General features: G+C 50.0%; 1 protein-coding gene and 1 pseudogene across 1 annotated transcript; both read left to right on the top strand.

Moving 5' to 3' along the window:
• The first annotated feature begins 11 nt into the window (after nucleotides 1–11).
• On the top strand, nucleotides 12–2,153 carry LOC114828113 (uncharacterized protein K02A2.6-like; annotated as a pseudogene).
• Nucleotides 2,154–12,690: 10,537 nt separating this feature from the next.
• LOC100899829 (protein disulfide-isomerase A6 homolog) lies at nucleotides 12,691–14,022 on the top strand. The gene has a single exon (XM_029110939.1). It carries the CDS (start codon nucleotides 12,691–12,693, stop codon nucleotides 14,020–14,022), a length of 1,332 nt encoding a protein of 443 aa, XP_028966772.1.

The following is a 14,022-nucleotide window of genomic DNA, read 5'->3' as shown; positions in this document are numbered from 1 at the left end:
ATGTATACCCACTCCCCACAACTGATGCTGTATTTGCACAACTAAATGGAGGACGTTACTTCAGTCAAATCGACCTTGCGGAAGCTTACCTACAAGTACCAGTCGAAGAAAAATACACAAAAAATACCTCAGCATAAATACTGTCAAAGGATTATTCAAAGTCAAACGACTACCTTTTGGGATCAAGACAGCACCCAGCCAATTTCAAAGGCTCATGGACACAGTCACTGCTGGTCTCCCTGGAATAGTCACCTACTTGGATGACATTCTCATCAAAAGTGAAACGATCGAGGAACACGAACAGAAAATAAAACGCCTGATGAAGCGTCTACAATCGTTCGGACTCAAAATCAGAGCTGAAAAATGCTCGTTTCTACAAGAAGAGGTTAAATTTCTAGGGTTCATCCTAAATAAACATGGAAGAACACCTGACCCGGAGAAGACAAAAGCAATCACCAACATGCCGTCTCCCACCAACGTTTCAGAACTCAAGTCATTACTTGGTATGATTACGTTTTACAGTCAATTCATTAAAGACCTGAAAGACCTCAAGGAACCGCTGAAGGAGCTACTCAGAAAGGATACGCCGTTCATTTGGTCCAAACAATGCGAGCAGAGTTTCCAGAAAATGAAGCAAACACTTCTATCGGACCTGTTACTGACGCATTATAACCCTGACCTTCCAATCATCGTAAGTGCGGACGCCAGCATGAAAGCGGTTGGCGGATGTCTACTTCATGTTATGCCAGATGGAACTCAAAAAGCCGTCATGCACGCCTCAAAGTCACTCACGGACGTGGAACGCAAGTACAGTCAAATCGAAAAAGAAGCACTTGCATTAATTTTCGCAGTTCGAAAATTCCATAAATTCATCTACGGACGACATTTTGTCCTGAACACGGATCATAAACCTCTTTTAGCGATCTTTGGTTCAAAGAACGGAATTTCAGCCCACAGCGCGAATCGTCTTCAACGCTGGGCAGTCATATTGCTTGACTATCAATTCACCATCCGATACAAGTCGACAACCACTTTCGGAGAAGCTGACGCTCTATCGCGTTTAATCGCAGACCAACGGACTGATCAAGACGAGATCGAAGAAAAAGCAGACAAGGTCATCGCTAACGTGGAAATAGACGCCGAGCATAATCTAGAAGAAACCATCGCGTCGCTCCCAGTAACCAGAGAGGATATCCGGAGGGAAACCCTACACGACCCTTTGCTCCATCGGGCAAGCAGACACATTTCCGGAAAATGGCCAGAAATCTCGAGAAATGACCCCTTGTATTTGTTATACTCAAGACGTTCTGACCTAACAATCATGGGAGACATCATCATGTTCCGAGATAGGGTTGTGATCCCTGGCAAACTACAACACCGAATCCTCAGCACACTCCACGAAGGACACCCAGGTCAGACTCGAATGACCATGTTGGCACGATCCTACGTCTATTGGCCAAACATGGACAAGGACATAATCAACTTCGTAAGACGTTGCGAAGATTGTCAACTGGCAAGTAATAATCCCGTCAAAATCCCGCTGCAACAATGGCCGCGACCAGACGGAGCTTGGAAAAGACTGCATGCAGATTTTGCAGGTCCCAAGAACAACATGTACTACTTGATTGTGGTTGATTCATTCTCAAATTGGCCAGAAATAGCTCCAATGAAGAAAATCACCACCAGCGCTACAATCCAACAATTCGAGGAGATGTTCACCAGGAATGGACTCCCCGAAGAAATTGTGACCGACAATGGAACACAGTTTACCTCAAGCGAATTCGAAGAATTCTGCCGTAAATACGACATTACTAAGAAATTTTCAGCTCCAAATCACCCAATGTCCAACGGACGAGCCGAAAAAATGGTGGGAATATTCAAGCAGGCCCTCGACAAAATGTCTAACGAAGAAACCACCAACAACGCAATCGCAAAGTTTCAGGACTTACAGAATTACACCGTCAGAGGCACTCGGAGGAAAGACTCCCGCAGAACTATTCACCGGACGGAAATTCAGGACAACTCTGGATTCCATCATGCCAAAAAGAACATTTCATCTGTACAAGCTTACAGGGACAAAAGCAAAAGGGACTTCAATCAACACCACGGAGTTCGCCAGAAAACATTTGGAGAAAACGATCATGTGTACGTAAAGATGCACCGTCGAAACAAAGAATTCTGGACACCGGGCACCATAAAGAACCGGGACAACGCCTTCTACGACGTTAAGGTCGAGAACAAGGTAACAAGACGACACGCTAACCAACTGAGACAACGTCACGCTGACGCCTCAATCGGCTCAAGACAAATGATCAATGGATTCCAACTAGCGTTCGATCTACCTCTGCCAAGTGAGCAACATTCTTTCTCCATCAAAGGGAAGAGAGACCCAGTAGGTCCAAAAACACCCATCAAAACACACTATGATACACTCCAAACACCCAAACGAACACCACAATTTATTCCAAAAATTGAAACACTGATGAAGAAACTTAGAACAGTGGAAAAGAAACATGGTGTGAATGTTACTCAACAAGATAAAGATGAACTCATGATGAGTATTCAGGAGTTAGAGAAAGAAATCGCTAACAGCGACGATGTTGAATTAAAAGACTTGGTAGATAAAACCAACGCCCTCGTTACGATCATGGGACATAACACCACGACCGCGGAGCTGAGATATAGGATCTCTCAAGAAGACACTGATCCCGAAGAGATGTCAAACCTAATGCAATCTCTCTCCCTCGCTGAAGGAAACCTGCCGCAAAAGGTTGACATAACTGAGATACTGGAGCAATGTGAGGTAGTGAATACCCAATCTCTAGTAGCCGAGCTTGCCGAAGCAGCCGTGAATGTTAACATCAACCAAACGTTCTCACAAGAGTCTCTGGGCTTACAAGACAAGTCCCAAGAAGCTCAACAAAGACTCATTCAGCACGATCTTCAAAAGAAGAAAGGAGAACTTCGAAGGAACTTATTCGAAGCATCATCATCCGAAGAAGATCCAGCCAGCGGAATTCAGCCCATCCCAGAAGATCGTGATCCAGACAATACTACCCCAGAGGATGCAGGAAACGAGAGCGACGACAACGAAGAGGAACCGACAACACCGGACGAAAACCTTCTCGAGACGTCGATCTTCCAGCACCAGCAAATGGTCTCCTTCAGAGTAGACGAAAAGAACCACGAAGAAGAAAACACCGAGACCAAACGAACCAAAAGGATTCGAAAACATCCTTCCTTCCTCGATGTCACGCATACTAATGCCCCGCGATATAAGTCCTTAAAGTTTGACTAAACCAATTGCTCTCTAAAGAAAGGGAGATGTCGCGGTCGGCTTTCCAGCCTAACGCGTAGACTGGAAAACTGCTAACCAGATTACAACGATTCTGAGTCAGCATAGCGGATATCGAGATGTCAAGGTTAAAAGTGGCCCTTGCTCTAGAGAACTATAAAAGGAGCCACCGATCCCAGAATAAACAAGTACGAGCCAAGTACGAGCTGAGTAGTAACCAGGTGAACTCGACGGTGTCTTCCTTGATGTTCCATAACCTACCGCCTTACACCACAACAGTGACACTCCCGCCAAATCGGGTCGGAAACTCAATTCCGGAGGGTTGCAGAGAATATGTGACGAGTCGTCCCCTCCCCCCGCCGGCGTGAAGATTGGGCTCTCATTGCCGGAACCATCCGTCTGCGAAAATTCGACACCGGGCCGCCATCTCCCCGCTCAGATCTCCTATCGCTTACCGCGAACCTCGTTCGGTCACGCGAGCTCTCTGGTGATATCATTCAAGTACAAACGCTCTGGCACATGGTTTTTCGACGCCTCCAGAAGACATCCCGATTCGGCTCCCGCTCGACTGGTTCCTTGACACGGGAGAACGACCGAAATCGAACCTATGGCCGCCATCGGCGTGCTCCGCGCGGACCGACAATCCGTGCTCGAAGTCAGGGAAGACGTGCGGCGCGAAGGACATTCCACAATTCGCCGTATTCGTTACATAGCCTCTCGTTTACGGCGAGAGCGCAGCTTGCGATCCCTAACCGGGCAAATGTTGTATCGACTTCTTCGGTCGACTTGGCGAGGTATGACTCACTTGAATCCCTTGGTATCGCCTCGAGGATTGCTGCCGAAGAGGAATACACATCGACACCTCCCCGGTGATACAGTCGTCTCCGGGCTCGTGTACGGTCGCGAGTTCTTGTTCCCCGGTACATTAACGAGGGTCGGCGAGGCAAGATCGGTGTCACCGCGTAGGAGTTGATGAAGCGTCAGTTTAGCGAGCTGTCGTGAACTGTAGAACAGGATGTTAAAGTCGACCTGAGTGAATGTGAGGAAAGTGATGAAGCCGTTGAGGTTCGCATTGAAGAAGCAAGCTCGTCCTCGTGAAGCGATGACGACGATGATGACAACGATGACTACGAGCGGCGCCGGAGTCATGCCGTTTAATGTACGCTGAGTAATCGAATCCAGAGAAGATGTACATATATACCTAAATCTACGTCATGATGTCGAGTTGTTGAGTTTGATGACTCAGTGCAGAGGGTCCGCATTCTCCGTTCCCAAGAGGTTCCAGTCACCATGGAAGTCGACACAGGCATCGCTCTGTCTACGATGACGCTGAGCAATTTCATAAACTCTTCAGAAACAGTCGACTACTCCCGAATGATGTTCGCCTCCGACCTGCTAACGGTGAATCGATCGAGCCCATCGGTTACGCAGAGCTCAATGTGAAGTACGAGAACGCAGAAAAGAAACTTCGTCTCTGCGTGATAGATCGTCAGCATTTCCCGTCGTTCGTTGGACGCGAATGGCTGGCAGCCCTTCCTGCGCGGTGGCACGAGCTGTTCAACTCGAACTTCAAATCAATCAATAGAATCTCAGCGGCTCAGGAAACTCGGGTTCGTCCTCGCAGCGCACGGCAAGAAAGAAAGTTCATCATATCAAGGAACATAATATGGAGAATGCAGCAAAAAAATTGCTGCAAAAGTACAAGAATCTAACGAAACCGGGGCTTGGATGCATTCCGAACCCGAGGCAAGACTCGAATTGATGTCAGATAATCCGAAGCCGATCTTCGTGCGTGCGCGCCCAATCGCGCACGCATTCACCGATATGACCGAGAAGGAGCTCAAACTCCTGGAGGAAAACAGTCGGCGAGCTGAAGCCCAAAGCCTCTTTGGGACTTATCCAGTTCTACGCCGGCTTCGCACCTCGACTTCCAGACTTGGCGAGCCCCTTGTATCGACTGTTGAAAACCGACGTCAGCTTCAGTTGGTCAAAGGAAATGTCCGAGTCCTTCGCAGCAGTGAAGCGAGAGTTATGTTCGGATAGGGTTATCGTTCCTTTCAATCCGAATAAGCCCGTGCTACTGTCATCGGACGCAACTCCATCTGGGATATCAGCGGTATTGTCGCATCGCTTCCCTGACGGGACGGAACGGCCTATTGCGTACTACTCAAGAGCATTAACCGAAACGGAAGGGAAGTACTCCCAAATCGACGAAGCAGCATTGGGAATCAAAACGGGAGTCGAGAAGTTCTTTTACTACGTCTTCGGTCGGAAAGGGTCTGGGCAAATTCAGACTTAGGAAACCGATTTTATCGAGTGGGGTCTCAATCGAAAGGTAATTTTGAGAGGAATGTTTTCCGCATGGTCCCGGATCTGACTAGTACTCCTGGACGGAATAAATGCCCGGAGAAGTTTTTTCTTCAACCCCTTCTATCTCGAGAACGGCTATAGCTACAGAGTCGTGCGATAGCGCGATCGAAAGCTCTCGTCGAGAGCTTTCATTTGATACCAATATCGACCTATTTGGCCGTTTCTAAGGCTTCAAAAAAGAGAAAACTAGTTTTCGGAAGCTTCGCTTTCATACTTCCACACGAGACGCCACTTTGATACTTTGTCAGATAAAAGTCCCAAGTGTCCCCCATCCATTAGAAATCATATCAAGAAAATCGAAGCGTCACTTTTTGTTGAAAAAAATCATTATTTTCCCCGGCCAAAATCCGTTTTTTCCGGAATTTTCCCGGTTCGCCCCTTTTTCGCCCGATTACTCCTAAACTAGCGCCAGGAGCCCGTTTTTGAGCCCGGAATCTGAAAGCTGAAGCCGAGAGCTTTCGATTGCACCCCCTGGTCACCCGATTCGGACAGGCAAAGCGTCGGGTTCTCGAGATTTCCCATGGAATCCCGAAAAAAGGCGGGCCGATCAACTTCGCTTCTCGCTGCTTTGAATTTCCGCGCGGTGGCGCTCAAGCTGTAGCCACGCCGACGCGAAAACAAACTCGAACGACGTCATTGCGAGTATACTGGAATTGGGGAGCCGTAGAAAGGCTTCGACTGGCTTCTCGAGAGTCTCCCAAGCTTTCGAGAAAGACATTCTACCGCAACAATTCGGACCCAGAGCATTGACTCGCCAGGATCTGCTAGCGAACACAACGACAACGGCTAGGAGAATGCTGAGCTTGAATCCGAATCAAGTGGCGCCCGTACTTGACGGAACCTACGTCCGCCATCAGAAGAGTTTCAATAACGCGTTCCAGCGCCGAGAGTACTCCGGCCAGAAGGAAGTTCCTCTATGCAAACCTTTCACGATATGTACAACGAACGGGCTCATCGTTGATTTTGCGGGACCGTACAAAGGAACTGACAACGACGCTAAGATCGCCCTCGAAGTCCTGGAGAATAAGGATTTGCTGTCTTTGCTGGCTAAAGGCGATGTTCTCGTCGTCGACCGTGGATTCAGAGACGCTGTCAAGCGCATGGAGGGAATGGGTTACCGAGTTGAAATGCCGGCAATGAAGGGTAATAGAAAGCGACTACCTTGCGACGAAGCCAACAAATCCCGTCTGGTCACCAAGGTGCGGTGGATCGTTGAGGCAGTTCACGGACGGGTCGCGCAGAGGTACAAGCTCCTGCACCATAGCCTCGATAACAAGCTTCTTTCCAAGGTTAAATCTCTATGCAGAATTATCGGAAATCTGGAGAATACATATGGACCCCGTTCGTGGGGAGAGAGCGAGCTGAACGAAGTCGTCATCGACCGCATGGAACATCGTATGAACATGCCAAACACTCTCGGGGCACGGGTTGAGAACGAAGGATGGAACCGACGTCGGACTCTTCTTCAGAAAATATCCGCCCAGGACCTAAGCGATTTTCCGAAGTTGCCCGAAGCTCAGCTGCTCCTGTTCGTTTCTGGACCATACCAAATCAACCTCGCGCGGTCCTACCTGGCGGAAATGATGGACAGCAACGGTAACATCGAGATGAAATTCGTCAGAGAAGCGCCGAACGTCGTTCAGCTCCAAGTAAGGTCCCGCCATGTGAATCGCAAAAACCTACAGGATTTACATCCTTTACCATCCAAGCGAGATCAGTATCGACGGAATCGCGGAGTACTGGTGCGAATGTCCAAATGGCAACAGGACGGTGGGCTGTTGTTCGCACGTTGCTGCTGCGGTTTTCTACCTCTCGTATGCGAGATATCTCGATACCATTTCTCGTCCGGCAGCGAACCTGGAAAATCTATTTTTGCCGTCTGGAGGCGAAACGGAGTCAGAGGCGGATGGAGCTAATGACTAAATAAAGTCGTAATCTTCATGAAGGACTATAGTTCGTATTTATCTCCCCATACCCGATGAGCCCTAATGAGTGTCACCCTGAATCGCAATATCCATGTGCTTCCTCAATGGGATTGGATGAAAACTCTGAGGATGGACGTTTTCTCCTGTCCCTGAGGCCGAATCGGGTGACCAGGGGGTGCAATCGAAAGCTCTCGGCTTCAGCTTTCAGATTCCGGGCTCAAAAACGGGCTCCTGGCGCTAGTTTAGGAGTAATCGGGCGACAAAGGGGCGAACCGGGGGAAATTCCGGAAAAAACGGATTTTAGGCCGGGGAAAAGTAATGATTTTTTTCAACAAAAAGTGACGCTTCGATTTTCCTGATATGATTTCTAATGGATGGGGGACACTTGGGACTTTTTATCTGACAAAGTATCAAAGTGGCGTCTCGTGTGGAAGTATGAAAGCGAAGCTTCCGAAAACTAGTTTTCTCTTTTTTGAAGCCTTAGAAACGGCCAAATAGGTCGATATTGAAATCAAATGAAAGCTCTTGACGAGAGCTTTCGATCGCGCTATCGCACGACTCTGTAGCTATAGCCGTTCTCGAGATAGAAGGGGTTGAAGAAAAAACTTCTCCGGGCATTTATTCCGTCCAGGAGTACTAATCAGATCCGGGACCATGCGGAAAATATTCCTCTCAAAATTACCTTTCGATTGAGACCCCACTCGATAAAATCGGTTTCCTAAGTCTGAATTTGCCCAGACCCTTTACCCTCATGTCCGACTCTCAACCTCTGGTTCAGATTTCCTCACCTCAAAGATAACTTCTCCCGCTTACCTCAACTCGGATGCAGCATTACGCGATCTACCTGGTGGGCTTCACGTTCGACATAATCTACCGCCGCACCGACAAGCATCACTATCATTGCAGAGGCATTGTCAAGGCTGCCGGCAAACAGCGGAGAATTTCACACAGAGGACGGCATCGAAAGTTTTCTGGTGAATCAGCTGCAAGAGGTCCCCTTGAATTTCAAGGCGATCGCGAACGAGAGCAGAAGGTGCAAACAACTTCGTCCGCTTTTCAGCGATCTAAGGCACCAGCTAAATAGTCGCATGATGCCCCGATACTTTGGAATCGACCCCTGCGAGTTATCTCTACATGGGGACGCAATCATCCTCCGAGGTCATCGGGTGGTAGTCCCGAAGACTTGTCGAGAAAACATCCTAGTCGAGCTACATTAAGGACACTACGGCGAACGTGAGATGAAGGAGCTCGCACGACGATACGTTTGGTGGTGGGATATCGATGAGGATATCAAGAAGGTGGTGCTGTCTCGTAACTCGTAACGCATGCCTTGAGCACGCCAGGAATCCTCCGAAGGAGCTTCTACTCGCATGGCATCCATGCCAAAGCCCTTTCGAGCGGATACGCTTGGATTGTGCGGGGCCAATCGACGGAAAATACGTCCTACTTATCGTTGACGCTCACAGCAAGCGGCTCGGAGCCTCCATCACGCAAGGAAAAACGAGTAAAGAAACGTTGAAACACGTTCGCGGAACGGTGTCCCGATTCGGTTTACCTAAAGTAATGGTAACTGACAACGACCCAACGTCTGCCTCCGATCTCATGAGGAGCTTCCGCGAAAACAAGGGCATTCGACTGATGCATCCACCTGCCTACCAACCTGCTTCGAATGGCCAGGCCAAATGATTCGTTGCAACCCCGAAAAACGCCTTAAAGAAACTCTCGACGGAGGGAGGAGACATCCATACCAATTTGTGTCCGTTTTTGTTTCTACAAAGGATGGTGTCGAGCTCTACCGGAGAGAGTTCTCATTGCGCATGATCGGAAGGGAGTTGCGCTCCAGATTGGACTTGTTACAGGAAGTTCTCCGACATTCCGACAGAGCCGACGAGAAAGCGAAGTTTGAAGTCGGTGATCCGGTCATCGTCCTCGACTACTATAGATCTCGAAAACCGAAATGGATCGCGGGCAAAGTCGTGAAAAATCATGGGACAAGTATATGTATGTCAGGTGAGGGTTCCCCATGGTATATGGAATCGTCATTTTGAATAGATCCGCCCCAGATAAGATCATGATCAGCCGGTTTCTGCAGAGCACAGCTCGATTCTCGCCGCAGTGCTTTCGGTTCCCAAATAACAGGATAGTCCACCACCAAGCTCAACAGCTTCACCGGGAGAGCGAGTGGAATCTCTCTGGAATCCTCTGAATCGATCGAAACCAGCGAACGAGGCCCGACCATCCGAGGGCACTGCGGAACGAACGATCCAACTACCGACTCCGACATTCCAGATGAGTATACGGATGCCGAGAATGTACCCGTTCCCCCCGATGAAGTACCCTCAGCGCCAGAAGGAGTTCGTAGATCCCAGCGGAGGATAATTTCGAAAGCGCAGAGAGTTGCAATGCGGATCCCAGGACCGTATGCGGACCGACGGGCGGTCGAGTGCTTAGCGTGTTTGTCACTCCTAGTGCCAACGTGCTCTTCACGAAGTGAAACTCACTTCGTGACGTTTTCCACTTCGTGAAGTGCCGCTCGCGCGGGGGGTGGCGCGGGCTCGATCCCTGCTGCCGGCGGAAAATTCTCGACGGAATTTCCTCACAAAGCAACAGTTACTCGGCGCTTTCGTAGGGAATGATCCTCCTGGGTACATTTGTTCCACGGATCCGTCTTCGGAATCTCGTGAACAACAGGTCTCGTGATTCATACATATATCGAGTCCTCAGTCAGATTCTCCAAGAATGAATTCATACAGCGAGCGTAGTGATCCTTCAATGTGCGCTACAGCGGTTCCTCGATGCATATCGTTCACGAATTGAGCGGAACAAGGAAGTGATCATTAACGTCGTACATCGTACCATACGTGCACTTAACCACCTTCGACGTGAAAAGCACCATGGCTTCAAGTGAGGCAAAGCCCTTGCGGAAGGTGAAGCTGGCAGTTCGCTATGCCTCACGAAGCCCTTTCTTTCGGCCCTTCTCAACGAATCCTCAAGAGGTCGACGACGAGATCACAAGACTGAAGACGATCACCGTCCTTTGTAAGAAATGCGAGCCCCCCGGTATTCCCAAATGCAAAAGCAAAGTTTCCATAGATCGCACATCAAATTTGACGACTCGTCTCAGGCGGCATCACGAGCCCCAAGTACGTAATGCTTTCGTTTAATGACTCACAGAAATGCGACAAGTCTTCGTTTCACGCCATCCTGTCAAAAATTCAGGTTGAACCGATCGCTGTGAAAATTCAGGGACAAGTTCCCGGGAGCTTCAGGAATGTCATATGAGGGTCGTCGTTCTCATGTGATGGGTCCTCCCTCCATAAAAACATTATTGTCGCCGAATGACTCCTCGATTATGGATTTCGCGAGCAAGTAATGACTTTCCTCCTATTGGAGGTGGTCAATCGCAGCCAACGCTTTCCCCGATAGCGATTTGCGGAGAAGATTCAACTTCTCAATGGCTGGTGCCGGCGTCTGGTCCACGAATACCGAAAATACCCGTTGTCATTCCCGGAATTTTTTCGGATCGCCCGCGAATTTCGGCACTTCTCGGGCATTTCTGCCGAGAGCGAAAGGTGCCGCCGGGAGTATGTTGTGAATGCTAGCCACTGCCTGAGCCGTTGGCTGTTGCCGGGACTGGCTGAGCGGCTGACCACTTTGAATTGAGTTTTCCACGACCTGCGATGGCTGAGATGAGATCTCCGTCGCCGAAGACTCGTCGGATGACGTAGTCTCCTGTTCTTGATCGAGACCTGCCGGCAGACTTCCCGTGTGTGAAAAACAACTGATGTCGTCTCCCCGACTGGGCAGGTTCGGGCGGGACCCAATCATTGGGGGTACTCTCGAGCGCCATGGCTGCTGCTGAAGTTCCCGAGGAATTGACCTCGGACGCTTCAGGTTGGTAGTTGTCGATAAGGTCGGCGATGTCCTCGATTACATCGTCGTGAATCATGAGCTTCGCCTAAGGGTCTGGGTAGCTCCGATTCAGTCCTAGCTCTGCGGATTCCTAGCTGTGCGGATGAGACATCCAAGCTCAGAGAATTTTGATGTGGTTATGCTCGCTTCCCCGCTTGGCGATTCTACGATTAAATAATCTGAGCCTTCGACGACGCTGCGGCGCCGCGGACTCGTTTGCAGTGGACCTAAAATTTATTTCATCCCGAGAGGCGATGTCCGTCTTATCTCAAACCCTCCTAGGGAATCCCGCTCATCGATTCGGTCTGATCTAGGTCACACTGAATAATGTAGTGTATGCCCGCCTTCGTCCTGATGCCCTACGAGCGGGCCTGTGTCGCCTCATGAGGCAAGATGATGGGCTCCTTTCGATATTATTTCAACTCTGTGATCCGAGCCCTGATTCCAATTCACTTACATCTATCCGTTCATTAAGCGTCCTACCATTCCAACCTGCCGCGGGGAGGCCGCGAATCGAGAGGTGATCCTGCATTCGCGTGAGGAAGGCATTCTGATATCGGCACCGTCACGGACTTCATTTAGACGAATTTCGATAATCCAAGAAATTCGGGGGAATCCAAGATTGATATTTCGTTTTTCGCGAACAGAACCACGAAGCGCAGATCTCAAACACAGACTGTATGAAATTCCGATCGATAGAAGGGGCTGAGTGAGAACTTCTTCACCAATTAAGCTGAGGGACGAGATTCCGGAATACGACCCACGAATTCCTGGGGGGTAGCGCGCTCGAAGTTCTTGCGTCTCGAGAGGAAGTTCCGAAGCCGGATTCCGCATTGAAGCACTCTCGAGTATCAGTATTTAAGCACAGACCAGCAAACCCAGACTTCATTCGCGGTCCCGGTGCTCGAGATCTAAGGTCGTTTGCTCTAAGTCAAGTCGGAGGTTCTACATAAAGTCGGTGTTCTACACAAAGGGTGTTCAGTTTGCGTAACTCTGCTGTCGTTGAGGCGTGCGCTCTTCCCTGAGAACCTACTTTCTCCGGATGTTCTGTTCGAGGCTCCTGCTTCCGGGACCGACAGCAGGACAATATTCATCGTCTTGCATTCGAGAGGAGCAGCGCGTACCGAACTGGGAATCTCAAAACATTGAGAAGATCTGGTTTCGGGGAACGGAGCAACGATAATCGTGATGCGAGCCTGTATCTTCATCATAGGTCTGCTCGGCGTCGTTTTCGAAGCGAACGCTCTGTACGACTCCAGAGACGAAGTCGTCGAGCTGACACCGGACACCTTCAGCAAGCGTGTCCTCAACGGAGACCAAGTATGGATAGTGGAGTTCTTTGCACCCTGGTGTGGCCACTGCAAGAACCTCGCATCCGAATACAAAAAAGCAGCACGAGCTCTCAAGGGCATTGCCGGAGTCGGAGCTGTGGACGCCGACCAACACAAATCTCTGCCTGGTCAATACGGAGTCCGAGGCTTCCCCACATTGAAAATCTTCGTGCCTGGAAATTCTAAACCCATAGAATACCAAGGCGCCCGAACCGCTGATGGCATTGCCGATGCCGTTCTCCGCGAAACGAAAAACCTTGTCAACAAGAAGCTCGGCAAAAGTTCCGGGTCTGGCGGTTCATCGTCGGAATCCGGGGGCTCAGGAAACGACAAAGACGTGGTTCAACTGACGTCGGAGAACTTCCGGAAATTGGTGCTCGACTCGAAGGACATCTGGCTGGTCGAGTTCTTCGCTCCATGGTGCGGACACTGTAAAAAGCTCGCGCCTCATTGGGCTAAGGCCGCGACTCAGTTGAAGGGGCAAGTCAAGCTCGGAGCCGTTGATTCCACGGTCTACCAAGAGCTCGCTCTGGAATACGGCGTTCGCGGCTATCCGACGATCAAATACTTCCCCGCCGGACCTAAGGACAGCAACTCGGCTGAGGAATACAACGGCGGCCGAACTGCGGACGATATCGTTGCCTGGGCATCCGAGAAAGCAGCCGAGAACGCTCCTCCACCCGAGGTTGTCCAGCTTACCAACGAAAAGGTTCTTAACGCCGCTTGCTCGGACAATCAGCTCTGCATCGTGGCCGTCTTGCCGCACATCCTGGATTGCCAGTCCTCATGCCGGAACGACTTCATCACGGAGCTCAAGAAGCTTGCCGAAAAGTACAAGAAACAGAAATGGGGCTGGGTATGGTCGGAAGCCATGGCGCAACCGAAAGTGGAGGAAGCTTTCGAGATCGGAGGATTTGGCTATCCTGCACTCGCTGTCATGAACTCGCGCAAGATGAAGTACTCGCTCATGCGTGGCTCGTTCTCCTTCGACGGAATCAAGGAGTTCCTCCGGGAAGTTTCCTTCGGAAGAGGACGCAGCGCGCCTGTGGCTGCAGCGGAATTGCCCGAAGTCCAGTCGATTGAAGCATGGGACGGAGAAGACGGCAAGCTCGATGAGCCCGACGATATTGATCTCTCCGATGTGTCCCTTGATGAGGAAGAAAATCCCGCGAAAAACAACGAGCTTTGA

The sequence above is a fragment of the Galendromus occidentalis genome, unplaced genomic scaffold, assembly GCF_000255335.2.
Source record: "Galendromus occidentalis unplaced genomic scaffold, Mocc_1.1 scf7180000077174, whole genome shotgun sequence".
Lineage (NCBI taxonomy): Eukaryota > Metazoa > Arthropoda > Arachnida > Mesostigmata > Phytoseiidae > Galendromus > Galendromus occidentalis.
The sequence above is the reverse complement of the archived record's forward strand: the minus strand, read 5'-3'. Positions and strand labels throughout refer to the sequence as shown.